This window comes from Arvicanthis niloticus, chromosome 10, assembly GCF_011762505.2.
Source record: "Arvicanthis niloticus isolate mArvNil1 chromosome 10, mArvNil1.pat.X, whole genome shotgun sequence".
In the NCBI taxonomy this organism is placed as follows: domain Eukaryota; kingdom Metazoa; phylum Chordata; class Mammalia; order Rodentia; family Muridae; genus Arvicanthis; species Arvicanthis niloticus.
In genome coordinates this window covers 61,948,186-61,975,008 of record NC_047667.1, presented here as the reverse complement: position 1 = coordinate 61,975,008, position 26,823 = coordinate 61,948,186, and the positions used below count along the sequence as shown (strand labels likewise).

The following is a 26,823-nucleotide window of genomic DNA, read 5'->3' as shown; positions in this document are numbered from 1 at the left end:
GCTATAACTAGTAAGTATTTCTCTTAAAAAGGAGGCTAAACCCATTTAGTCAAGGAAAATGCATAAAAGTGTAGTGTATTAATTTCAAACTGAAAATGCTATGCTGGGCTTTGATGGTCACACACTGTTAACTGATGGAAAATGATGTTGGAAAGCAAAGGATAATTTTTTCATGCTTCTAACTGTCAACGAAAAAGATACACATTATAGACTTCTGAAATGTGGACATCAAAAGCAGATAGTCATAAAAATTTAAATACCATTCTTATAAAGCTACATCAGATTCATGAAATAAAAAATACTTTATTCGAAGAGATGAAGTAAGTTCCATCTTTTAATTGATTAACCCACCCATTGGACAGAAATTCAAGCATACTGTGGGAATTACATTTTTCAATGTTCATTTAAAATCATAAATGTAGTTATTGGAGTATCATTAGGAAGAAAAATATGTATCTTTCATTTATCATAAAGGCAAGCATGATTATATGTATGGCTATTAAAGGAGTCAACTTAGTGTTTATTTAAGAATATGTGCATTCTTCCCCTAGATATACACACAGCCCTGAAATGTACATCGAACTAAAAGCAACTCTTAAATAAACTTTAATAAAAAGAATACTTTTCCCCTGCACTTAACAAGCTCCTATTTCTCCCTTGATGCCCAGTGTCACCCAGCAGCTCACACATCCCAGAATGTAAATTTACACACTTACCAATGGGCCCAGGGCACAGCCCTTTGACGTGCATGCTTGAACTCGGAAGGTATGTAAGCTCCCAGGATCAAATCCATAGGCATGGCAGCTGAGTTCTGAAGAATTGTGAATCAGAGCATCATCTAGATATAACCCATATGTTGTGATCACCCCTGGGAAGACAAAAACCAGCTTCTAGCATGGCTACAAGATAATAGCAAGTAACTAGTAAAGCAAGTATCTTTAGTCACTAAACCGACCCAGCTCCTCTAAATGCCGCCTCTTCTCAAAGGATAAGCTATGCTTTACTTTAGACACCACACTGGTAAGGTACTTAGCACAGAGAAAGCGAGGGAACCCAAAACTCTAGAGGAATATCTTGTTGGAGGCCATTCATCAAGTGCCATTAAGTTCCAGGTCAAAAAAGAGGAAGTGGACACACTTATGCTTCTATGTAAATGTGTTCTAAAAATAACCTTAGTAGATGCTTTGGATATAAAGAGACCTTCTTTGCTCCTGCAGTACATGCTACTTGGATCTAGTTGTCAGTGTTCTAAGTGGATACATGCTCACATGTTAATCTTTTCCTCACAGCCTGACTAAAGGATGGGTTGTATCATTATCCTTTACAAGCAAAGAAAGTGGGGAACGGAGCTGAGGTAAGTTATGCAAGGTCACCCAGCAGGAAAGCACCCGAGTTAGGATTTGTATCTATAACTGTATCTATGTGTGATTTGACCTCGCCTTCTCTCCAACATTAACCAGCCATGCAATAAACCTTGTTCGGCTCCTCACGATTCCACCACAATTGGGTTAGAAAAGTCACACCTATTTTCACAAATGTATTTGAACTAGGAGAAACTTGGAATGGCCATCAAATATAAAGATTCTACTAACTCAAGCAAAATGTCCTTATGAAGAGGAACATAAGAGTCTCTATGATTGGAGCTGTCGAGATGGTTTAGTGGTTACATTGACTGCTCTTCCAGAGGTCCTGAGTTCAATTCCCACCAGTCACTTGGTAGCTCACAACCATCTGTAATGGGATTCAGTATCCTTTTCTGGTGTGTCTGAAGACAGCTACAGTCTACTCATATACATAAAATAAATCTTAATAATAAGTCAGCACAATTAAAATATTGACTAGAAATATTGACTATCGACTCTATCGACTATTGATTCTCCAAACATTGTACAATGGGAAACAGAAGTTTGACTGTGTTAACTGTTATCCAAGTGAGATTAATTTCCAAGTACCTTCCCTAAATCTGACTTCTGGGAATCACTTTAAGGGTTCCATTATCATACAGCAGTAGTGGGATGCTCCCTGCCCCCCCCCCCCATAGCTTACAGTATACACCCATGGCTACTTGTAACCCCCATAGCTCACAATACAGCCCCATGGATATTCCCCACTCCTGCCGGCTCACAGAGAGCCCCAACACAGTGTTTAAACATTCATTCACTATGGTATTACTGTGCCATATTCAACTGCCTTGTTTCTCCAGCAGATTGTGGGATCCCTTAGGAAACCATGACTCTTCCTCACCTGCTTCTTTCCATAGTTAAGTACCATGTCTCAAATGTAGTAGGCACATAACACTGACAGGGTAAATATATTCACATGCACCATAATAAAGCAACCAGCATGTAATGCAGAGTAATAATGTACAACCTTTGAAAGAAGAGCTAGATTCACACCTAAGAAGACAGCTAGGAAAATGTTCTTAAAAGAAAGGCTCAAAGAACAGACTTTAAAGAACAAGTCTAGAAAAGTCAAGAACAGTGAGGAAGTCACTAAGGGCTGGTTTCCAGAATTCTAAATTTGAGGTTGATAGCCACTTTGGTAAATATCTGTACCATGACTCAACCTTCATCCATTGGGAATAACCCTCATGGTGCTACAACACCAGGGCTTCTGTTACCTATCTGTCCCAGGAGGGAATTATTCACCTCTCCACCGGTTCACAGCACTTTGTCTCCTAATCATTTTGTAAGTATTCTCATTGACCTTTGGCCTGACATATTGATGACACAGCCTCCTTATTTTTCTTTTAATTGTGTGTGTGTGTGTGTGTGTGTGTGTGTGTTGCATAATGTCTTGTGTCAAATCCTCAGCATCAAAACAGATCAACGAGTCAACAAATGAACGATTCCTTCTATCAGACAGCTTCTGGTTTTAAAATCTCTTATATTTTCTCTTTCATTAAAACTATCTTTTGATCAATTCATCCTTTTAGAATCTAAGATTTTTAAATAAGTTTTTATTTTAAGACAGTTTTTGCTATGGCCCATTTTTCCTTCTTGAACATAACTCTTTACAGTTGCACTGGAGTCTTCTCGGTTTCTATATTTAGGAGGAAGTCCTTATTTTCCCACCATGCACCACTGGGCTGCATAAGCCTGCCTCTATTGGTATCCATTTTCCTTTGTGTCTAGAGTGACTCTCAGTGGAACACTGATGACTATGATGCTACTGAACAAATGAGGGCACACATGGATTCCTCTGTCAAGTGAAACAGGAACAGCAAACAACCCTCTAATACATGGGAAGTCATGGGAAAATGAGCTGGACAGAATTACAGCAATAAGAACAACATCAAGAATTATGGTGCATTCACAACTGTAACCTCATGTGTGTTACACATACTCTTAAAGAGAAACTAAGACTCTGCCTGTTTTTCACAGACGTAGAAAAATCTCAGACCAACACTCTTCTTTTCTTAAACAACTGCAGAACAGAGACAGTTTCTCTTGCCCTAGGAAGCTGTGCACAGTAGCTCGCTTATCTGACTTGCTGGGAAGTAAGACATATTATCAAAAAGTAAATTGTAGATATAAGTGAAATTTCTTAGGCATGAACTTTAAACTCTTAAGATTTTCAAAGAAGATTTTAGGAGTAAATTCTAAGCACTCACCCATTTTCACACAAAGGGTATATAAGAGTTAAGCTATGGTTGTGGTCAATGAGGAATTTGCTCTTTAGTGATACCTGAGGGACCACTGAGAAGCTTCCTAAGCTTTTGTACTAAGCTTAATTTTCCAGTCCCATCTCATCAGTTTTTTGGCTTATCTTTTGAGTTCTCCATCCACTTCAGTGACAGCTACTCTATGGTTGGTCTCTCTCTCTCTCTCTCTCTCTCTCTCTCTCTCTCTCTCTCTCTCTCTCTGTCTCTCTCTGTCTCTCTCTCTCTCTCTCTCTCTCTCTCTCTCTCTCTCTCTCTCTCTCTTTCTCTCTCTCTCTCTCTCTCTCTCTGTCTACCTGATTCCAGCAAGTCAACCCCCAGAAATCTATGCCAAGAAAGCATGTAGTTATGACATTTGTTGAGAGCAGGGCCTTCACAAAGATGGGAATGAGGCAGGTGAGCTGGGATAAAAACTGAGTATTTTGACAGTTAATTCGACTATGCAGAAATCTTAGTATGCAGGTGTGACATTGAGTGGGTGGGTTTCAGTCTAACGTCAGTGTAAAAATGATCATGCACACACACACACACACACACACACACACACACACACACACACACACACACACGTTACTCTGTGTTCTGGAGGCAAACCATACCTGACAGCACATGCAGGAGAGGCTAAAAGATGTTTGTAGCATGGTGCACTCTGGGTAAGTTAGGTTTCTCTATAAGTCATTTAAATACCTTCTGACATCTCCCCGTTTTCTCTACCAACTAAATCCATTTCAAATTTCTCCTCACCCCATTTCCATGGTCACCTGGGCTATTTTAACATCATCTTAGAATACCTCAGGATAATGGCCACTTAGGTGTCCTCATGTGTCATGAGTTATTCTATATACTACAGCCAGGGAGGGAGAGCTTACAAATGGCTATCTGGCCATGCCTTATGCAATCAGTGATCCATCATGCCTGCCCCAAGTAACAGAAACAAGGCAATGTCTGCTAAGTAAGGTAGTTTTAGAGAGGGTCGTGCTCATGATATTTGTGTGTCTGTGTATTCTCCTTTGTGGTCCAAATCTTACCAACAAAGCACCAGGCTTCAAAAATCAGGTCAAGTGGGATGCTGTCATGATTTAGAGACTGCTTCATTTAAAAATCTGTCTCCTACTCCCAGAAACTGAGGCAAGCTTAGGGATTTCCTCCGATCCAGGCTATGCTAGACCATGCACTGTCATACTCTGAATTATAGTTTTAAATACAGGTTCCTGGTAAATTAATAGACCATAAGAGATATAACTTGGAAAGGACATTCTTTTGGGGGAGATGTTCTCAATTTTTAAATATTTTTATTATCATGTATTAATAATATATACAAATGTTTTCATAATGACTTTTCACATACCTTTATAATAAATTTTGATCCTGTTCCTCCCTTTATGTCCACCTTCCAATTCACTTAATTGTTCTACTTTTGTGTCTGCTTTCTTAATGACTAACTAAGCTTCACGAAGGTTGCTTACAGAAGCATAAACAAGGTTTCTCACCAGAACATTCTAGTCTGTATCGAGTTATATAGGCAAATTTTATAACTATTTTCTGTAGCAGGCTTTTTGATAGAAATAACATTAATAAAGTCAGTGCCATTGTAAACTGAAATTTAAAGGCATAGTTATATGAAGCAATAAATTAAAAATAATCTATTAACAGGGCAATTTAAATTTCATTGATCTCAGGTTTTCAAACTGAGAGTGAAGTAACCCTATGATGCAGTAGACATTCCAAACTCTAGCTAAAGATATATTTTCCTTCCTTCATTAACTAGAATGTTGGCTATGCACGAGTGGTTTTGGGGAAATATGAAGGCTAGTTCTTAAAACAGCAAGTAGTTAAAAAAGAACCAACCAACCAACCAACCAACAAACTAACAAACAAAACCTAAAATAGACACCCAGAGAGCCCACCAGGATTCACTGGGTATTTCCAAACCCTTGGTCACAGCCACAGCAGCATTGGTGAAACTTGGTGAGCCACAGAGCAAACAAAGAGACATGGATCTTAGAAAGGGATTTTTGAAGTGGGAATTTTAGGGGGTAAGATAGGTTGGATGTGAGAGTAACCAAAACGCATTCTACACATGTATGATTGCCGAAGAACAGATTCGATTAAGTAAAAACTACTTAAAGCAATACATAGAGCAGTGGCCTCTTCTGAGGCAGATTCAGGCTCCATGAGGTGTGTATGGACTATGTCCTTTAATACTGACTACTCTCAGATATCAGAACTGCTATCAATACTTCTAGAAAGACAAGTGAGGGACATGCACCTGCTGAGCATGCACGCAGGCACGGAGGAGGCAAGCTTATCCTGCTGTTGGCACTGCTTCTGGTTAATCTCGAAGTTTGTAGTAATGTCCTACAGCTGAACATGTTTTGATCCTAAATGTGATCAAAATGGCCCACTGAAAATATTAACATTTTTTTTGAAGGTCCATTGTCTATAAGGTAGTATTTTTTTTTTGTTTTGTTTTGTTATTTTGAAGGACAGGGAGAATAAGAAATAGGATTCATTCTTATATAACTATGAAGAGAATTAAATGCAGGTATGAGTGAATAATGAGCCAATCAGGACTTACGTATAAATGGTAAGTGTAGCAAAAAACTTGGACAACAAACTAATGGTCCAGTTAAGCATTGGGAGCCGTGGCCATAGGTGAGGATCTCAACATGGCTGAATCTCCTTACAGTAGAGGCTCCAATAGGGCTGGATTGGATTCATTTGTATGTTCCATCAAAGACAGGCTACATCAACCTGTGACTTGGGAAGATGTTCCCAGAGTCTGTGGTAAGGTCCCACTGCAAAGGAGCAAGAGAGCACAATGACATCTTACGTCTATTCATTCTGTCTTCTAACTGCTGTTGTCAAAGGGTAGCCTTAAATAATCATTCGAAGAGAGGTTGGAGCATTAAATGTCCAGGAGAATCACTGACACCTTTCTGAACTTGTACTGACTTGGGCAAGATCAAGGGACATGAAAAATAATCCAAAACCACATACAACCACATATAAGACCCGGTGAAGGAAAGGGAGGCAGAAAAAATATACTGACAACAAATGTTAAAGCTATTTTTTCTCTGAATATGGAGTAACCAGTTGGAACTAAAACCGGAAAATGGTAACAACACATTTCAGGAGGACTTGTGATTTTTCCTATGAGAAAGACAGTTTTAACTACTTTTGGGTTATATAATCTTAACTCAAATTAAGAGAAGTCTGTTAACATCTCAGAAAGCTGTGTGTTTATAATTCCAGCTCTCCCTTCTTTTCTGGTGGTGTTCATGTCAAAGAGGTCTTGTATGTGCATCTTGATCCCCCCTTCCTCAATCAAGCTCAGAAAGAACAAAAAAAATTGGAATACTGAATTAATTGTTATGTTTAAAACTCTGCAGGATTTTGTATTGTTTTGGGCAGTGCTCTTGCTGGTCAGTAGCTGTGGATGGAATGTCTCCTGTGTGGCAGGCATCAGTCTGCATCCAGGGAACAGAGGCATAACACAATAATCCTGCCTTCCCCACCTTGACAAAACAACCAAGAAGACATGTGAGGTCTGGTGAGTGTGTATAGTCTGTTGAAGGAACACCCTGTGGACTAGAAGGACACTTCAGTGGTGACAGGTGAGGAGGCAGGATGGGTGAAGAAATGGCGCTCTTCTGAGAAAATGATCTCAGGTACACTTCACACCGGAAACTATTTCATCAAGAGGGAAAGTGCCATGGGCCAGTAATAGCCTATAACTAACAAAAGCTCCATAATAAGAAGCAAAAAGCTTTCCCTGGGATGTCAGCAAGTTGCTTCAAATGCAAACGTCACAGGACAATGCAAGGGTCTGCCTCCAGAATGGACCAGTGAGGACCAGTGAGGGCCCTTCACTGCTTTTAAGATGAAGACGTACCAAAACCAAGTTTATAGAGTGGAGTTTGTAAACTTTTATTCTTTGGTTACTGTCCCTAGAATGAGAGAAAGCTGCAGACCTGTATTTCTGCAACTGCCACTGTTCCATCCCACAAATACTATAAAGGTCAACAAAATGAGATTTAAGAATCAAACTTTCAACAGCAGGCAACCCAGCCAGGGAACAGCTGAAGTTATTTCAGCTAAGAGATCATTTACAGAGATGAGAGTGGAGGCCAAAGGAGGGAGAAAAGTGGTTGTGAGCCATCCCTTCCCAGTAACGGCCAAGACTTCCAGCAGACAAACCTAACCATGGGCGAGGGAACAACACGTATACTTCCATCTATAAGGGGGAAGAATCATACCAGGTTTTGGAACTTGAAGGATGACAATCTGGCATTATAAGAAAGGGTATTGGATAGAGTTTGACATCGTGTGGAGGGACACAGCCCTAGAGTTCAGAGCCCAGCGGGGACGTGCCAGGGCAGTGACCTGAGACTCTGGTCCCCTTATTTCCTTCTTTTGTCACATGGGTAAGATGATGTCATAGTAGAGGGCAAGTGTGTGGACATGCCAGTGAGGCTTACCCCACTTCACAGAGAAAATACCTCATCTGAGATATATGTTAGTATCACAGTGAGTATCATACAGCTAAAAGGTCCCCACACATAGGGACCCGATAGGACACACAGCATCCTAGGTCACAGATTCTGTATATACATTTCCCCCTCTGCCTTGAAGAGATGGAGGAGAGCAGAGAAGGGTGTGGACACTTAAAGATCAAAGAAAAAAAGCACAGCACTGTCACCTTTATTAGATTCTCTATGCCTTTCCTTATCTAATCTTTCAGGGTACTAATCAGTACGATGGTCACACAAAACTGTATTATTGTGTGTGTGAGTGCACACACACAAGAAAGAGAAAGAGAGAGAGACAGAGACAGAGAAAGAGGTAGAAAGGAATGTGGAGAGAAGGAGGTAGGGAGGGAGAGAGCACTCATACAGAGAAAGATATAGAGAAGAATAGGGAGAGAGGGAGGCAGGGAAAGAGAGAGGGAGGCAGCAAGGGAAAATGAGGGAGGGAGGGAAGGGGGAGAGAACACAAACTCAGTTATTTAATCCTGCTCCACATACTGTTCTTCAATGAAAACTTGCAAAATGAATACTTAATTTTCATTGGCTGGCTAACGTAAGGCACTTTAGAGTTTGTCATCTGTCTCCATGATGATAGAATTTTTAAGGTGTTTAATTTAGCAGGCAAGCTGAATCATAATTGCCAGTAAAGCATACCCACTGGGGTATAGGTCTTCCTGCCTCTTCATCATGCCATGTCAAGTTGTATTTCCTAAGGTGCTCAATGGGTTGTCATATGTAAGCAAGGAAATTCAATACAACACAATGTAAATTTAATATAAGGTATCTCTATTTACACTGAAGAATTATGTTTACCATAGAAATTAAACAACAATGTGTCCATGTGCCATAAAAGTAATGCATGCAGAGAATATCGATGCTCTGAACCTATTTGTTTGTTTTTTTGTCAGTGAGGCTTGGCAATAAGAATATCAACTGCATGCTGCCCCCAAGGCTTAGATACTTATTGAGTGTGGCAGATACCTCCCTATGTGAATACTTGATCCTTCAATTAAAAAGGAAGAGAGAGAGAGAGAGACGCTCCCATGCTGTGGAAGATGCCTTATTACTGTTATGCTCGTCTAAAAATGGCACCGACAGAATCTAAAAAAGGCTGTGCTTGGGAAATTCTACCTGACAAATTGATGGGAGGTGTTTCATAAAAGTTAGCCAAGATTTGTTCCAAACTGTCAAGCAGTTTCCCTAAGTGGCTCACTGAATTCTGGAATCCATTGCACCTGTTATAACTGGGCACTAACAGAAAGAAAAATAGAATTATACTTGGTTGTGGAAATAGTTATTTCTAAATGAAACTTTAAGAAAATACACAGTTATTTCTTTAATCCCAGAAAAAAAATCACAACAGACATGTAAGCATTTGGATTTTGCCCATAGGAGATTAAGAATGAGGGAGTAGAACTTTCGCTGTTATTTTTATACGACTGGATGGAACCTTATGCTGGGGACAGGACTGCAAAAGCTAGAGGTAAACTTAGGGAAAAATCATGAGTTTCTGCCATTCACAGATTTTTTTTCATACCACATTCCTTCTTAATTAGCTGTCTCCACTTTGACTAATTAATTTGTTTAATTCTTATTAATCCAATTTTCTACATCTGTACATGGGGATATTGTAAATTTCATGGGCTAAATTTTGGAATTAAAGTACTATTATAGTTAGTTTTAATCATAACTTGACATAGTCTGGAGTCACCAGAGAAGAGGGTCTTAACTGAGGGGTTGCCCTGATTGGAGTGGCCCATGGACATGTCTTGTGGGTGCTTCTTTTGACTGTTAAATGATATGTAAAGGAATGGCCCATTGTGAGCGACACCATTCCCTAGGTAGGTAGTCTTGGGTTGTATAAGGAGGTTAGACAAACACGACCCAAATGAACTTGCCTCCATAGCTTCTGCTTCAGTATCCTGCTAGAGCTCTCAACTTCATGGTACTCTGTGTAAGTCTTCAGAAACAAGCACAGCCCCAGACTGTTAAATTCTTATAGGGATACAACTATTTTGATGTGTGTGTTTTGGTTAGCCTTAATTGTCAATCTTGATCAGTCTATTATGAAAATAAACTCATTGAGGAATTGTGTAGATGGTACTGGCCTGTGAGCATGCCTGTGGGGATTTTCTTAATTGGGTTAATTAATGTGGGAAGATCCACCAAGAATGTGGGTGATGTTATTTAGTGGGCCAGCTCTGGATTGAATAAAACAGATCTGGTGAGCTATACTCTGCTCTTAACTGTGTATATGACTAGAGGCCTCAAGTTCATTTTGACTTCTCTGCAAGAGAAATTAGGAGATACAGTGAAGTCAAGAGTGAGCATGGGTAAAAGCCAAGGTTTGCGGCTAATAGAAGTTAGTGATGTCATTAGGAGTGTGACATAAAAAATAAAGCAGGATAAGAGAAAGGGGACTGGATGAAAAGCCAACGTGAATGTGCTGAGTTTCAGTTGGGACAGAAACCAATGAAGATGGCAGTCGGGGACCTGGGAGGGTCCATTTCTATTGTCAGCGTGATGGGACCTGGAGTTGCCTGTATGTGGAACCTCCAGGCTACGATGACTTATGTAGATCAGTGTAGCCTCTGGGCATGCCCAGGAGAGAGATGATCAAGAGTGGGTTGATTGACATGGGACAAATCACCCTAATTGTGGGTGTCATTTTTCCACGGGCTGGAGTCCCAGACTAGATCAAAAGAGAAATGGAGCTGAGTGTGGCCATTCACCTCCAGCCACCTCAAGCTCCCATTGCCATGACTGTGAAGAACTGGTTCCTGGAACTGTGATCCAAAATGAAGTCTTTTACCTGCAAGCTGCTTTTCTGAGGTTTGTGTCTCAGCAAGGACACAAGTAACTATTGCAGTGCCCCAAGGAGGAATCTCAGACAGGTAAGTTTATTAATATTTCCCATCATCCTCACTGACATTTGTCAAAAACCCTGGGGTGGAGCCTGAGAATCAAATTTTTAAATCAGTCTTACTGACAAGGTTCTAGTAGGCGAGTTTGAGAAACAGCGCTCGGCATCATTTGAAACTGTTTCTTTGCTACCTCAATATGGAGCCTACTGGGGCCTACGAGGGCAGTTTTCACAAGTTACAATTGCATAAACCAAGTTTGGACCCTAACAAGAGGCGTACCTTCTATTCAGGCGTTCTCCTGGAAATAAATGAATGACTCATGTATTTGGTCAACTGCGGGAGTGCTGGACAGATAATTAAATAACATTAAGTCCAGGTCAAATGATGAAGGTGCCATGAGGAAGGCATTGAAAGATCTATCATGTGGTCAAGAGTAGTGGGGATTCTTAAACTCAAGGAAGGACAGTGTGGCTAACCTCTAAGGCCCTCTAGAAGAGCAGTCATGGTCTTCACCCCTCAGAAATCTCTACAACTCCTATAATCGGTGCCCCACCATGAAAGTATAGAAAGCCCTACTGTGATTAAACACATCAGTCTATCATAAACATGTTATCAGAATATTCCTTGTTTCTTGCTCATTGGGGATATTTAGCAAAGCTTTTGCACATGCACAGAATATAAAGGGAAGACCCTCAAAAACAAGAAAAGGGCAGGCAAGCCAGGAGCGCAGGACAGGAGAAGACTGAGTGACAACTACCAGACTGGGAAGACGACGGTGTTTTCTGCAAACCAGGTAGCTGGTTAGCAGCTATCCAATCAGAACTAATCAGTAACATCTCACTGACATCTTCGGACTAGACAGATTTCTTTGTGGAGTCCAAAGTGGGACAAGGATTTTAGCTGCATAATATAGTATTCTATAGACATCATTTATTTTTATTAAGAAAGTTGAGACCATACAAGAGTAGCTTCTGTGACAGAGAGAATCACTCAGTCTAGTTACAATAACTCTCTCCATTATCTCAAATATAGCTACTGCACTGGCTAAAAGTTTAATTAAGAGGAAATAGTATAATTCATAGTAAACATGAGGCAATCTGGTAAAATTACAAGGTATTTTTTGTTTTGCTCTATTCTTTCTAGGTATGCTCGCAGAAGCCACTTCTCTTTTCCACAATGAGTTATTTAAAAATAGTTTCTACAATATTAATATGTTTTGATATTTGTCACAAAGAGGGACATGGTTTGATAACCTGTCTCTTCTGCCAGAGTTAAGCAGAAATTCTACGTTTGACAAATCTTAACGATATCTCCAATAACTGGATAAATAGATCAGTGTCTGAGAAAGCCTAATAAATGTCTTTATAATGAGGCTTTGTTTTCATGGTGCTTAACTGGATAGCTCTTAATTCTCTAAATAGCACAATGACATACATCGCATGCGAACAGGGTGCACCTTAAGTTAAGTATAAGTATATGCATGTTTAATGCATGCATTGTTTAAATCTCCATGTTGAAATATTTATAACCAGCATTCTAAGGAATATGAGTTCTGAGTGGCCTCTTTTGAAATAAACTTATTAACTCAGAAGCATTTGCAATGCACTGTGTACATGGACTCCCCACCTCTTTACTTCTCCAAGGAAGAACTCCTGGCCACTGAAAAGCAAAAGTCACTGAAGACAGTGTCACTCTCAAAGCTACATTCTCCCAGAGTCTCCATTTGTCCCTGTCCTCTCTCCTAGCTCTCACTAAACAATGGCGTGCAGTACACAAGAGCCATCAAGAGGGAGCACTTTTGAGCCACCAAAACTGTGTGTCAGCCTAAAAAGCTCCCTCACTACAGGATAGTATCTCAGGTATTTTATGTGCTAAAATGATCATTAAAAATTAAGTACCACATATAAGCTGCCATTTAGAATATTAATTTACTTTTGCTAATCATGTTTTTAACTTCAGGCTAAAAGAGTTCACTCACCGTTCGGATACCCAGGCTCTGTCCAGGAGATGTTAAAAGAGTCTGGTGAGTAGGAATGGGCTCTAGGGGCTGGCACACCTTCTGGAACCGTCTCGGCCATCAGGGCCTGGCTGGGTTCACTTGTTGTGCAGCCCCCACCGGTACACACCTAAGCCGAAACAGAGAAACACACTTCAGTCCCGACTCTCAAAGTTTAGATGAACTGTGACAACTCATGAGGGAGCCCGGATTCTGCTAAAATAACATTCCCTTCGCTGCCTCCGACTACGTTTGTTTCCATGGTGAAGGACAACATTTAATTAGATTGCTTTTTAAGTCCTGAGAGTTCATCTTCCAATAAGCTCACAATGACCCCGGGTGCAGGAAGAACCAGCCTAAGTTACAGCCTAGAGACGCAAGCTACACATTGACCTGGTGAACAGCTCTAGACAAGTGTGAGAACCCTTTCAAAACTAACCAGGTGGCCCTGTGGCACATGGCTTTAGTGAGTTAAGCAGCTGTGCTGCAAGCATCGGGACCTGAGTCTGGATCCCAGATAAGCAGGGCAAACTTCTCCTGTATCCCCAGCATTCAGAGCAGATGGACCACTGGGGCTCACCAGCCAGTGTGAGAAAAAAGTAAGCTCTGCATTCAGTCAAAGAACCTATCTACAAAATAAAGTGGAAAGCACGCATGACCCTACCACATACACACACATACAAGACACATGCGTGCACACACAAAAAGGGGGTTGGATGGAGACCAATAAATAAGCAAGGTGGACAGCATATGAGGGATGATGTCCATGGCTGACCTCTGACCTCCACGTGAATGCATACACCCCGTCACACATACACACAGAGGGGCAGGGGGAAAGGCAGCGGTAACCCGTGTCTTCAGAATGACCTCTCATGAGCTTAAGCACATTCCATACAAATTTGATCATCATCCATGGACACAGTTGCATTACAGTAGAGGCTTAACCAAACTCTGTGGGTTTCCCTTGATATTCTGATGCTGGACACACAGATACATGCAGAAGAAGAACGCTAGTCCTCTTGAAGATGGAGTGTTTACCAACGAGGTGGAATCAGCTAGCCATGTGGCCAAACCTTGCTGTAAGAAGCCACCTCTGACCCAAGAACCAGCTGCCAGAACGTTTGAAAAAGGAACTGAGAACACAAGCATGTAGCCTACGTGCTACAAGTCTCAGGAATTGTCCAGGAAGTGGGCCATGAGTATCTGAGCTGTTGAAGCAAACATGTCCGAAGGCCACCCGGCTTCTCAAAGAGAGGGAATATGTAGTTTCAGATCTTCATCCCTTAGATCAAAGCACGTGGCAGCATCTGCTTGTTAACTTGATCACAAAGTGAGATTTAATTCTGATTGCTATCATTTTCTTTCTCATTTGTGTTCATACTCCAGGACTCTTCCCTGTTACCACTCTCCAGAGAAATACTGTGCTATGCCACATACACTAGTGCATTTATTTAAATGGAGCATAAACTAAAATTGGTTTTCTTTTGAGAATTTTATGATGCTTTCTAAAGTAAAAACAATGTCCTCTTTGGGAAGACTGTTCCCCAGACTGTCATCTGAAATCTGCAAAGTGGTTGCTTGACGAAGAAGCATTCACCTGGGAGTGAATGTGACGCTCTCTCTGGCCGGTGAAACAGGGCATAAGCAGTTGTTGAAACAAGAGAAGTATCTGTAACTTGATCTCAGTTCCTGCATTTAGAGGACTCTTCTTAAACTTGCATCTGATTGGTCTAATGCTGATTGAAATTCTGGCTTAGGAAAATAAATAAATAAATGAATTGATTGAAGATGTCTTTATAAAACAGAGAGGACTGTGAAAGCCTGCGAAGTCGTAAGCTGCTTCGACCTATTTCCTACAGCTTTTAGTCAATCATAGACACATGAAAACAAAATTCACAGTGTTGTGTTGCCATCCCCAATAGCTCTGTAACTTCTGATCTAAACAGCCTTTGTTTGGTACAATAAAGTGTGTATGTAATCTAATTACAGCGACAATTTTTGAAATAATAACTAGTAGGAACTACTAAAGATAACATTCTTACTTTTTTCCCCTAGCATTTTGTTTTCAGATAAGCAGGGCCCAAGGGAATGCGGGATATTTTAAAGCATGAAGGATGAAGAAAAAACAAAAAACAATATAACCTAAAACCCCTCATAAATACTTTATCTGGTCTTTTCCCTGAGAAGTGAAGCCCAAGGCTTAGAGAGAGAGAGAGCGAACAATCTGGTTAAGTGTCCACTATGCAAGCATGAGGTCCTGAGTTCAGATCCCCAGCACCATGTAGAAAGATGGCTGTGTGGTGTAAGTATATAACCCTAGTGCTTTGAGGAGGATCCTGGAGCTTGCTGTACAGTCTAGACAATAGATGAGCCCTGAGGAAAGATTTTATTTCAGAACATGAAGTCAAGAGAGAGAGAAGACAGATGCTATTGATCACTGGGCTCCACATGCATGCACATATGCGTGCCTGCTCCTACTTTAATATACAAACACAATCATGGACATATCACACTCCCACACACACATGCACACACACACACACACACACACACACACACACACACACAATCAACCTCATGATTCCTTTTAGTTAACATTCACCACATGACAGTATTTTCAAATAGTAGCCTCTGCCTGAATTAATACCATCTTTCCATAATTGTTAACTTACTGTATTTATTAGAAACCATTAAGACCTATCAAACTTCAACATACACGTCACTGCATACAAAGAGTACAGGCTGTGGAAACTCACATCTCCAATACCAACATTCTAAGAGAAATCATGGAGTAGTGTTTACAGTCTCAGACTCTTTACAGAGTGACTGCAGTTGGTAGTCGTTCATCCGTTCCCACATGAGCTGTCTCTGCAGTGCCTTCTCTCCAGCAGGTACTGTCAGCCCTCTGCACAGAGGATTAGGGAACATGCAGGTTTTCTGCACGGGGGGGTTTATAACCCAATCTAATGAAAGCATTAAGTGGAGTGACACAGAGCAGCTCTGTGTCCTGTGTGCTTGATGTGCATCCCGAGGGTTCAAATCCCCAGTGGGTCTTCCTCTGTTTCAAAGGCCACTGGAGGGCTTTGGTGTCTGCGTGTTTTGTTTCCAAGCACTTAGTCAACACACTCAAACAATCCATAAAGGGCACTATGCTTTGTTGAACACCTGCTCTCCACCACTTATCTAATGACCTTGAGAGCTAGTTATTATATTGAGACTGTGAAATATACAATAATCCGTCAATTAACCGGGATGAACTTAAAACGTCGTGCTTCATTTAATTTACTGCTTAACTGAGTTAAGTTAAAACAAACAAATGGAAAAACTTTGAGTTGAATACTCCCTGAAAAATGCACTAGGGTATTTTCTGTCCCGACAAATGCAGTGAAACTAAAAAGCAAATGAGCAAGTTTGTCTCTGTAACAACCTTTAAGGCACAAGGACATCCATCTCATGATGACCTCTGACATCAACTTCACTCAAGACCCAACACATATCATAATTATTTGGGGTTACCTTTTTTAGCATCACAGAATTTTAAGGCTCTCAAAAAGATACTAAAAATCATTAAATTTAACGCCCTAATTTTTGTCCTGAAAAAAAAAAAAAAAACCAAGAAAGTTGATGTGTCTCTGTATACTTGCCTTGGGTTATGCAGTAGGGAAATCTGAACTCAAGGGAACAGACCACTAAGTCACTGGTCCTTAATTTTCAAGTTATAACAAAATTAAAAAGTCTAGGATATTGAAGTGGATTTTGATTGACTGCACAGTATATCCCAGAAATCGCCTTAGGAACGGAACATTTTAACGCCACTTACCTCCTGATAAAATGCCAAATTTCAACAATGTCTGCTTAATCTTGGTTGCTTCCAAGCAACTGAGACTGACCAGGGTTTTCTTGTGTACGGCTGTTTTGAAAACAGTATGGGCTTCACCATTAGCTTTTGACAGTCAAGTTCGTACACTTCTTAGCTTCTCGGTGACATGACTAAAGTAACCTGAACTGTCACTTCCCAAATCCACATGCTGTGCTGGGCAGCAAGGCACATGGGGCCATTTGGAACAGGGTCTCACATTGTCTGCCTGCCCTTGTTCTGTGCTGTCAAGGCAGACAGTTAACAACAGTGGGATGCAGTTTATTTTCTCATGGTATAATATTTTGAGCGTTCGCGAGCATGTTAAGTAAAATGAATGCGTACACAGTGTCTACATAAATGTAAATTTATTCATAATCAAGAGCAGAATATTTTCTATGGCATTTATCAAAGCAAATACCCTCATATAGATAGGTATTGCCATAAAATGAAGAGGGTGTTTAAAACAAATAGGGACAACCTCATGTTTATATTCAGTTATTTTCAGATGTGCTATTAAACTTAAAAAAAGATTATATTTCATCAAAAAGCAAAAGGGAATGTGAGTACAAATTCCACAGTAATATCAAGGTCTTTTAAAAGACCTTCATATACAGAAGTGCCATTTAGCATTAAAAATGCCACCTTCTTCCCAAGGAAAGCTCTAATGGTTGATTCTGGCGTTTCATCAAGTGACTGTTCTTCTGAGGAGAAGTTTAATATAAATCACAGTAAAATAACAATCAAGACTATCTTGGGGTCATTTGAATCTTCATTTAAAAATACAAGATCTAAATTCATACTGTGAGGAGTTTTTCAAATGAATACAAGCACCACAGGAAACCACCTTATTAATCTAAGCATTTTGGGGAAAACTCTCAACAATTATAATGTCCTACAAATAATAAAAAATTAGTTCTGAGCATCTCACCATATTTCGAGGAAAATCTCCTAGCTCAGATGGTTATTTTATCCTTTCAAATGACACAACCTAAATATGCAGCTAATCAACCATTACCTTTAGGCAGTGAGGGGAATTTTCAGTATAAATACTATGGTTAAGGCTTTTTGGTATTTTGTTAGTTTGTTTGCTCTGGGAAGGAGGGAAGAGGGGATGAAGAGAAAGGAGAGAAGCTAAGTTGACTTACTCCCAGCTTGATGAGGTATAGACACCCAGGGGAAAGGCGGCGGAGCACATGAGCCCGGAGGTTTTCTGTGCTGTTATAGACAACATTCCACACTGTGGAGTTATGTGCAGGATTCAGAGTATATAGTATGTAGCGCTCCAGAACTCCATTGAGTTGCCTTGGTTGTTTCCACCTTGAAAGGAACAAAAGCCACGGCACATCAGCATCATTGATTTATGTCTAAACAGAGACATATAGGGTCTGTTTATGGTCACACAGATACTAATAAACCCTGTGTAAAAAACCTACATGTTTTTTATTTTTTCCTCAAATGTAATTGTCTCTAAAACTACATATGGCTATAAAATGCTTATTCATAGAATTTTAAAGGGAATGTGACATAGATTTTGTCTTCTAGTTATTTACTTACTTTGTGTGTGTGTGTGTGTCTGTGTGTGTGTACCTGTATGTCTGTCTGTTTATTGTCTGTGCTTGTGCATTTGCAAGGAATCACACATGTCGAGGCCAGAGGAAGACATCAGGGTTCCTGGTCCATCACCCTGTTCTTTACTCCTGTATATAAGGTCTCTCATAAACCTTGAAGCTAGACTGGCTGAATAGCAAGCAATTGAACCCTCCTGCATTGTCCACCAGTGCTAGGGTTGCAGGTATGCGTGACCACAACCAGTTTTTACATGTGTTCTGGGGATTTGAACTCGGGTCTTCATGACTGTACAGTAGGTGCTCTTAGTGAGCCATCTTTGTAGCCCATTGTTATTTAAAATAGTTAACAATATACAAATGTGTATGCTTTTTTATCTTGCGGTTGGGATATCAGACAAAAATTGGTAAACACAGAGCATCTGAGCACTCCTGAGGAGTGTGAGAGAAAGAGCAGCACATAGCAGTCCTGACAAACGTAGCAGTCTAGCACAGAGTGAGCAGGTAGTCCCAGACAGAAATGCAGGAGAGCTGAGGGAATGGGCAGGGATTCTTGGTGCTGTGAGGTTTTACATCCAGATGGAGGATTTGGACGGGTGGAATCAAGAAGGACGGGCACTTCAGAGGAGGGTTACAGTGTCTTGGGGACGAGAAGGGCCAGTTGCAGAGCAGACAGAAGACAGCAGAGCCTAGAGATACTCAGAGAAATGGAGAATCTTTGGAAACAAATAACATGGCTTGTCTGAAGGCAACTGAGGGCTAATACAAGAACTTGGGCTCAGAACAACAACAAACTGAACAGTAAGCTCTTTAGTTTGAATGAATGCCATAATTTATTCAGTCTCAACATTTTGCTCACAGATGAGAAAACTGGGAGTAAACAATAAAACAAACAAACAAACAAAACAAACCATGGATTGACATTAAGAGAAATCTATTAAATTTTAACTCTGCACCTTAGACCTCATAAAATGAGTAGTGAACAAAAGTCACAAACGTCAAAGAAACATTTATACATGTTTAAAAGCCAAATTCCTGTCAGACTTGAAGTACAAGGGACGGAAGCTGGTTGTTCTTGTAGAGGGTCCAGGTTTACTTCCTGGGACTCATGTGGAGGCTTACAACCCTTGGTAACTCTAGTTCCAGAGGATCTGATGCACTCTCATGGCCTTCTTAGGCACCAGTCATATATGATACGTGCACGCGCGCACACACACACACACACACACATACACACTAAAATAAATCTTAAAAAAATAAGTTATATATGCACATACATATGATATATGTATCATTCTAATCATTATAATTTATTACAAACTACCCCCTGCCTATAAAGACCTTGACAGTGGATAAGTAGGTGGTCATTTTTCTTTTACTGACAACTGCACAGAAGTTGCATACACATTTAGCTTGCTCTGATTGCCTAGAGACAAAAGGAAGATTATGTTGACGAGTGATAATCAAAGGTTCCTAGAACCACTGGTCTAATCATTTCTGTGCATTTAATCATAATACAATTAGTCTGATGTCACAGCCCTGCTGAATGAACTCACTGGGATTCTTATGTGAATTGGCATGTGCAAAACACAAGAGCTCTACTTACCTTACATGTATAGTTCTAGAATCCAGGACAGCCAAACTCGGGGCATCCACTTGCTCTGGTGGCAGCTGTGCTGTGTGCAGGATGACTTGGGAGCTGTTTGTACAGCCCGCATGTGTGCATGCACCAACTGTTATCTCGTGGGCCGTGAATACTCTTAAATCTGGAGGAAGGGAATGAATCAAGAATTTAATTTTTGTAATATATTTTCTCAGAAGAGCTCACTCACCTTCTACATTCTGATCTCTAGGAATTGTTAAAATAAGAGTCAACAATTATGAAAGTCAGCAAAAATAAAACAGGTTTCTCTTGTAAAAGGCATGGCTGCATTGAAAGAGACCTGTGTTAGTCACAAGCCCATCTGACTTTTTCATCTTAGCAATTTGTTTTCTTGAATTTCTATGATCAGGTAAATCATTTTCAGGGTTTAGTCTTAGTTAAAAGTCTCTGTTAAAAATAAATAGGATATTTAAATTATTTCTAAGACAACAGGAGTTGCTTTTGAAATGCAAATATACAGCCTATAACAATGACTTTAAAATCCCTTTTTCCTGTCTATCTGGCCATGGTCTATCTATGACCTTCAGATCATTTGAGTTGAGTGCACAGGTATGTGCATCACGTGTCGGATGTCCCTGACATTCTCCAATGTGACTCTGACATAGGCAGAAGCTATCCTCTGCTTGTCTGACCCCATAGAACTTTATTCATATCTCCAGGACAACAACACTCATGGCTTCACAGTCATGTTGCTTTTTTAGCATCTAATATAATGTCTGACATGTTAGAGGCTTTGGGTATACATAACTGAATTAACAAATACAGAACTATGACCAAGATGAAGATACAGTTGAGCTAGGTATGAAAGGCAACCTTGAAAAGTAGGGCAGCACCCTAACCAGAATAATCTCTCCCTCCCTTGAGTTTCTTTGGCATTTCATACCTATTTACTTTCCTTGTGACTACCACATCTTTAATAAGAATACACAAATCTATAATTCCCCAACTCCATCCTTAAGTGCCCTGAATTCTTCACATATAAAAATACTCAATACTCTCGACTAAAGTTTGGCCCAAGTTTACCAAGCTTTAGATATAATTTGTACTTTCACAATATTAAAAATAGTAATTTTGAGAAACATCATTGAAATATGTCATGATTTAAGTAACACATATTCTTAAATCTCATTAACCTTGAACCATTACAATTTCATGTTTAAAAGATTAATGAAATGCAACCTAATTCAGGCAAATAGATTTTTGCATTATACTGATAGCAAAAGTAAACTAGGAAAGGAGTGCTGATTTTCATGCAAAATACAATCAATTGGTTAAGCATGTAGGTCACCAGAAGAAAGACAATCCAGTAATTTTGTAGCAAATGTTGTTTCAGAATAAAAAGAGGTCACCAAGATGACTCTCAGAGGGCTTCGGACCAAACCTTGCCTCTTTCTAGTTTCTATATTGTATCTAATGGTGCCATGCTGACATAAGGCACCCTCATTCAGTGTGGTCAGAGGAATAAGCAAGGACACACTGAAGGTGATCAACCAACACAGAACACTATTACTCTGAGAGGTGATGAAAGCAACTTCATCAAAAGTGTGTGAGTAAGAAACCTGGAGTACCTTCATTTGGACAAACAGTGTGTAAAACTTATGTCCTCCTCAGGGATACTATGGCTATGATGAAACACTGTGACCAAAGGTAACTTGAGGAGGAAAGAGTTTGTTTGGCTTACACTTTTGCAACATTGTTTATCATATAGGATGTCTAGCCAGCACAACTTACCAAAAACAAAAACAAAAACCCACCAAAACATCACCATCGTGGGTAAAATCAACAGAGAAGTAGGTTCCTAGAAGTCATATCCTTAGGGATAGCTTACCCTGATGTGTGTGTGTGTGTGTGTGTGTGTGTGTGTGTGTGTGTGTGTGTGTGTGTGTACGCGCTTGCTTCTATGAGCTCATGGAGCCCAGATGTTGACTACAGGTATTATCCTCAATTGTTATCTTACTTAATTTTACTTAATTCTATTTTATTTTGTTCTTGTAGCAGGAGCCGCTGGCTGACCTGTCACTTTGTGACCATCTGTAAATTGTTGCTTTTAGGTGTTTTGCCACAGCAAGAATAAGAGCACACTATACATCCGATGTGAGAAAAGGCAATTCAAGGAGCAGCTTCTACCCACAGGGCTCCTCTGCCCCATCATATTGTGCTGTGCAACGACACGGTCTACTATAAGTCTCCTGAACTCTTTCCTTTCTGTCCCTGATTTTCAAGAACTTAGTGATTTTTCTCTCTCTCTCTTCTTTCCCATGGGTCTGAATTCCTTATATTTTCTGGGAAGGAAGAGAGAGGGGTTTCGTTTCAGGTGTGAAATCAGGATGGCACAGAGCTTAGACTAAGACTCACAGTCCACAATCCATGTGGTCTGAGTGACTGTTTAATATATCTTAGTCCTATCAGAACATCTTGGTTAAGCAATTGAGACTTGATACTGCCATATCCTTTGCTCAGTAATCATTGGAATTTCCTTTTCTGTCACATTCTGAGTGATGAGGCTATGGAGTTTTGCATTGGGTGAAGAAATAACTTCATCCGACAACCATCTAGTACGTGTTCTTTACGCCTGGGACTTAGTTACCTTAACTGTCACCTCAGTGATTATGTTATGACTGCACTCCCCAACCTGTAAAATGTTCTTTCTCCTGCATACTGTCAACCCAAGCCTGATGACCTAACACAAATGCACACAGGATATCTGCCACAGATGGGAAGTCCTGTAGTAAGAGCAGCAAAGGGGCTGTTTTCTACACTTGGATTCTACAAGTTGTCTTCCTCTTTGGGTTGGGAAGCATCCATTTCTATGACTGTTGGGACCACAGATCAGGGTAAGGAAGTGACGACGCTCAGGAGGGTCATGGTTGGTATAGAGTGAGCATGATTCTAGTTTTAGTCCATTCTCTGTTGCTTGGAAGAGACACCATGACCATGGCAACTCATTTTTAAAAAAGCATTTAATTGGGGGCTTTCTTACAGTTTCAGAGGTTTAGTCCATTGTCTTCATGGCAGGAAGTGTGTCCACATGCAGGCAGACATAGTGTTGAAGAAGCAGCTGTGAGATCCACATCTGGATCCATGGGCAGCAAAAAGAGAGAGAGCCACTGGGTGTGGCTTAGGCTTTTGAAAGCCCAAAGCCTACCCCAAGTGTCACAGTTCCTCCAACAAGGCCACACCTCCTAATCCTTTTAAGTAGTGCCACTCTCTAGAGACTGGGCATTCAAATCTATGAGCTTACAAGCCCATTATTATCCAGCCACCACAGGTCTTAGGGCAGGAGTGAAACAGAAGAGCCTATTCTTTTCAAATGCTCCAGTCAGTGATACAGTTCACCCCAACTATTCTGTATCATAAGTACTCTTTTGTCTGTGGATGACTAAGGCATTTTATTTTAGGACAAACATGACTTTAATGTACACTACATTTGGAACTTAAGAATGTTCATACTGAGCTGCTCCTAGAGGCTTTGCAGGTATAGCTATTGTGCCACTCGTGTATCAATAGGTGGCAGAGAGGAGAGAGGCTATGTCTACACTCAGTGTTCTGACCAATAAATATCTGAATGATTAGTAACCTAACATTCTTCCAAAAAAAAAAAAAAAATGCAAGCCTGAGAGTAGGCTTGGATGAGCTCCCAGAATGGGAATCCTGCTTGGGATCACAGGACCCAGGGACTGAGCCCAAGATAGACAACCATGAGCAAGTGGCATGGGTCCACTTGGGCAGGCTGGAGAGGAGCAAGCCAAGAAGACCACTAGACTGGGGCCATGAAGCCCAGATAGGGAGTTAGCCTGAGATGAGTGTCACTATAGTTGTGTGAGGTCTAGGTGGCAAACCATGCCTAAGATGAGCCATGCCTGGTGCCATGATGCATAAGCGGAACACAGCATTCCTGAGAACACTCTTGAGACAACTTCAGACTTACAGAGACCCTGGGTCCCACTAAAAGAAGCAAGTGAGCGGTAGAGAAATGGAAGAGAAAAAGAAACAGAAGAATGGAAGAATGTGGGTAGGGGGGAGAGAGAGAGAGAGAGAGAGAGAGAGAGAGAGAGAGAGAGAGAGAGAATACTACAGGGTTAATGAGAAACAGCATGACATGGAGACATGATTATCTGGGACTATGGTGGGCTCTTGGCCTGTGCTTCTACCCAGGGCCACATCTGGTCTGTCCATAGCTCTATAGCAGCAGAGGCCTGTTGCCACTAAGAGCAAGGTGGATGTCCTTGGTCTGGGCTGATTCTTGGGACATGTTGGTGTCCAAGGGCTGTGCAGAAAGGGCCCCACCTCTCACACAGGCATCCTGGGAGAGCTGACCCTGAGGCATGAGAACAGCAGATCCAACCCCACCTTTAGTCAGCTTCAGTACACTGGAGAGCATGCCCTGCACACAGTGGGAATTGCATGTGAGACAGCCTGGAGGATATGAGGAGAGGACAGCTGGCCCTACCAGTAGTCTCCCCTGTGGATAAGGGAGGCATGAGTGAGGGAAAGAGAGAAACCATTCTCTCCTCTACCCCCTCACCACTACCTGGGAGGCCTGACTCTGGGGTTAAGAGAGCAGAAAAGCTATCCCTGATCCTTACCAGATGCAGTACAGGAGACAGTGGGCCCTGCACCTCAGCCGGGCAGCACAATCGAGCTGATTCTGGTCACGGGGACACAAGTGAATTAATCCAAGGGCATGGGTGTGGGAGAGCTGCTCTCAGCACTTGTCTACTGTGCAGTGACACAGGCAAGGAGAGCTACCCCTTACCCTGGCCCCTTGCCACCTAAAGCAGGCAGGAAAGCTGGCCCTGAGGTCATCAGAGCAGAAGAGTTGGCCCTGTCCCTCACTTGCTGCAGTACTCGGGGAGAGCAGACCCTGCTCTTCACCTAGGCAGCACAGTAGAGCTGACCCTGAATGTGGGGACTGTGGGTGAGTCGGCCCCAAAGGGTGTGAGTGTGGAAAAGCCAGGCCTGCCTCTTGTCTGCTGTGTGGTGGCATGAGCAAGGAAGACATTCCCCCGCCCCCCCTTCTCCTTTTTGTCAACACGTGAGGCTGGCAGGAGAATTGGCTCCAATTTGGTCATGAGAATAGGTGAGCTAGCCCTCCCCATTGACCAGCTACAACACTCAAGATAGTGGGCCCTGTACCTTACCTGGGCAGCACAGCAGATCTGGCCCTGGATGTGAGTTTTGCAGGTAAGCTAACATCAAAGGGATGAGTGCTGGAGAGCTGGTCCTGCCTCCTGCCTGCTGGGAGTCAGCACAGAGATGGAAGATATGCCCTCCTCCCCTCCCTTCTCTCTCACTATCAATGGCAAGTGAGAAATCTGGCTTTGGGGTCATAAGAATGGGAGAAAGCATATCCCTCACCAGTTGTAACACTCAGAAGATCGAGCCCTGTACCTCACCGGTCATCAGGGTAGAGCTGGCTCTGGCTTTGGGGGTTGCTGGTGTGAGAACAGGAGGGCCAGGCAGGGGGTGACGACGGGCTCAGATACCTCTCAGGCCCAGATCTAGGGCTTTGAATTGACCCACCCACCATCTACTCCATCAGTGAACTGCTGTAGTGCAGGAAGGGGCTGCTTCTATATATCCAAAATTACAGCCTCTCCATTACACAGGGCAACAAGGTATTCCAGAGGAGTAACGACTCAGTGTTGATAGAGTAGCAGAAGCCAGAGGCCTCATAACAGATCAATGAGTCATTGCAATGAACATTTGCAAATAAGTGTGGACAAAGGGTATACTGTGGGACACACTGTGGCACACTATAGGCTCCACAAAGAGATTATTTTCTCTCTCTCTTGATGGGGAGGTTGCAAGGATGGAAGGGAGGTATGAAGGGAGGGGTAGATGAATAGGATTGGGGTGCATGATGTGAAATTCACACACACACACACACACACACACACCCCATAATAAAAATTTTTTAAAAAGAATCTTTATAGTTCAGGTGTTGTAGCTCATATCATAGTCCCAGTACTTGGAGGGCTGAGGCAGAAAGATAGGTGTAAGTTTAAACCTAGCCTAGGCTATATAGTGAAATCCTATCTCAAAGATAAAAAGTAAAATAAAAGAAAACCACACACACACACACACACACACACATACACACACAACTATAAATAATATGGGAAGTCATATCAAACTTGAAAGAGTAAGAAGAGTCAGGAGAGCTAGTTGGTTTGAAAGGCAGGAGTCAATTGCCATCTCATTGAGGTGACAGACACTTGAGCAGAGACCCTTAGCCATTGGATATGGACATTGCAGGAATTTTGGAAAGGGCACATTGCAGGTGTAGGCATGGTCAGAAGGCTTTCACTCATGAAGGTATAAGAGACAAGAGTTAAGGACAGTGGACCTTCACAGATTTTTTTCTCAAGGAAAATAGAGAATTGAAACAAGAGACAGAGGATAATGGGTAAGTGAAGGGAGTTAAACATATGAGTAAGAGAAAAAGTTTGTTGTGTGCATTAGGAATGATCTGAAGGAGAGAAAAATGGAACTGAACTAGAGAGATCCAAGGTCTCTTGGCCCCATACTGTTTCATTCTTTTTAGAAAATGCCAAAGAATTGAAAGGGAAGAGTTGAATGTAGAACAAAAAGAAACAAGCAGTCAGTAACAGGAAGAAGACTATGTGGTGGAGAGGGAGTGCTGTTAGGGATATGGCAGGGTGGGGGTGGGGTGGGGGTGCAGT

At 41.4% G+C, this 26,823-nt stretch overlaps 1 protein-coding gene and 1 non-coding gene across 2 annotated transcripts in view; one reads left to right on the top strand and one right to left on the bottom strand.

Moving 5' to 3' along the window:
- Ush2a (usherin) overlaps positions 1–26,823 on the bottom strand; it is a 681,657-nt gene that overhangs the window by 302,265 nt on the left and 352,569 nt on the right. Inside the window, exons 33-36 of the mRNA XM_034512972.2 lie at positions 20,081–20,240; positions 18,055–18,226; positions 13,033–13,180; positions 717–868 (exon numbers count right to left, since the gene is read on the bottom strand). Of these exons, the coding sequence (XP_034368863.1) occupies positions 717–868; positions 13,033–13,180; positions 18,055–18,226; positions 20,081–20,240 (632 nt within the window). The remainder of the gene's footprint in view (positions 1–716; positions 869–13,032; positions 13,181–18,054; positions 18,227–20,080; positions 20,241–26,823) is intronic.
- LOC117716650 (small nucleolar RNA SNORA17) lies at positions 23,591–23,722 on the top strand. The gene has a single exon (XR_004607766.1). It is a non-coding gene; the product is annotated as a small nucleolar RNA SNORA17 (small nucleolar RNA).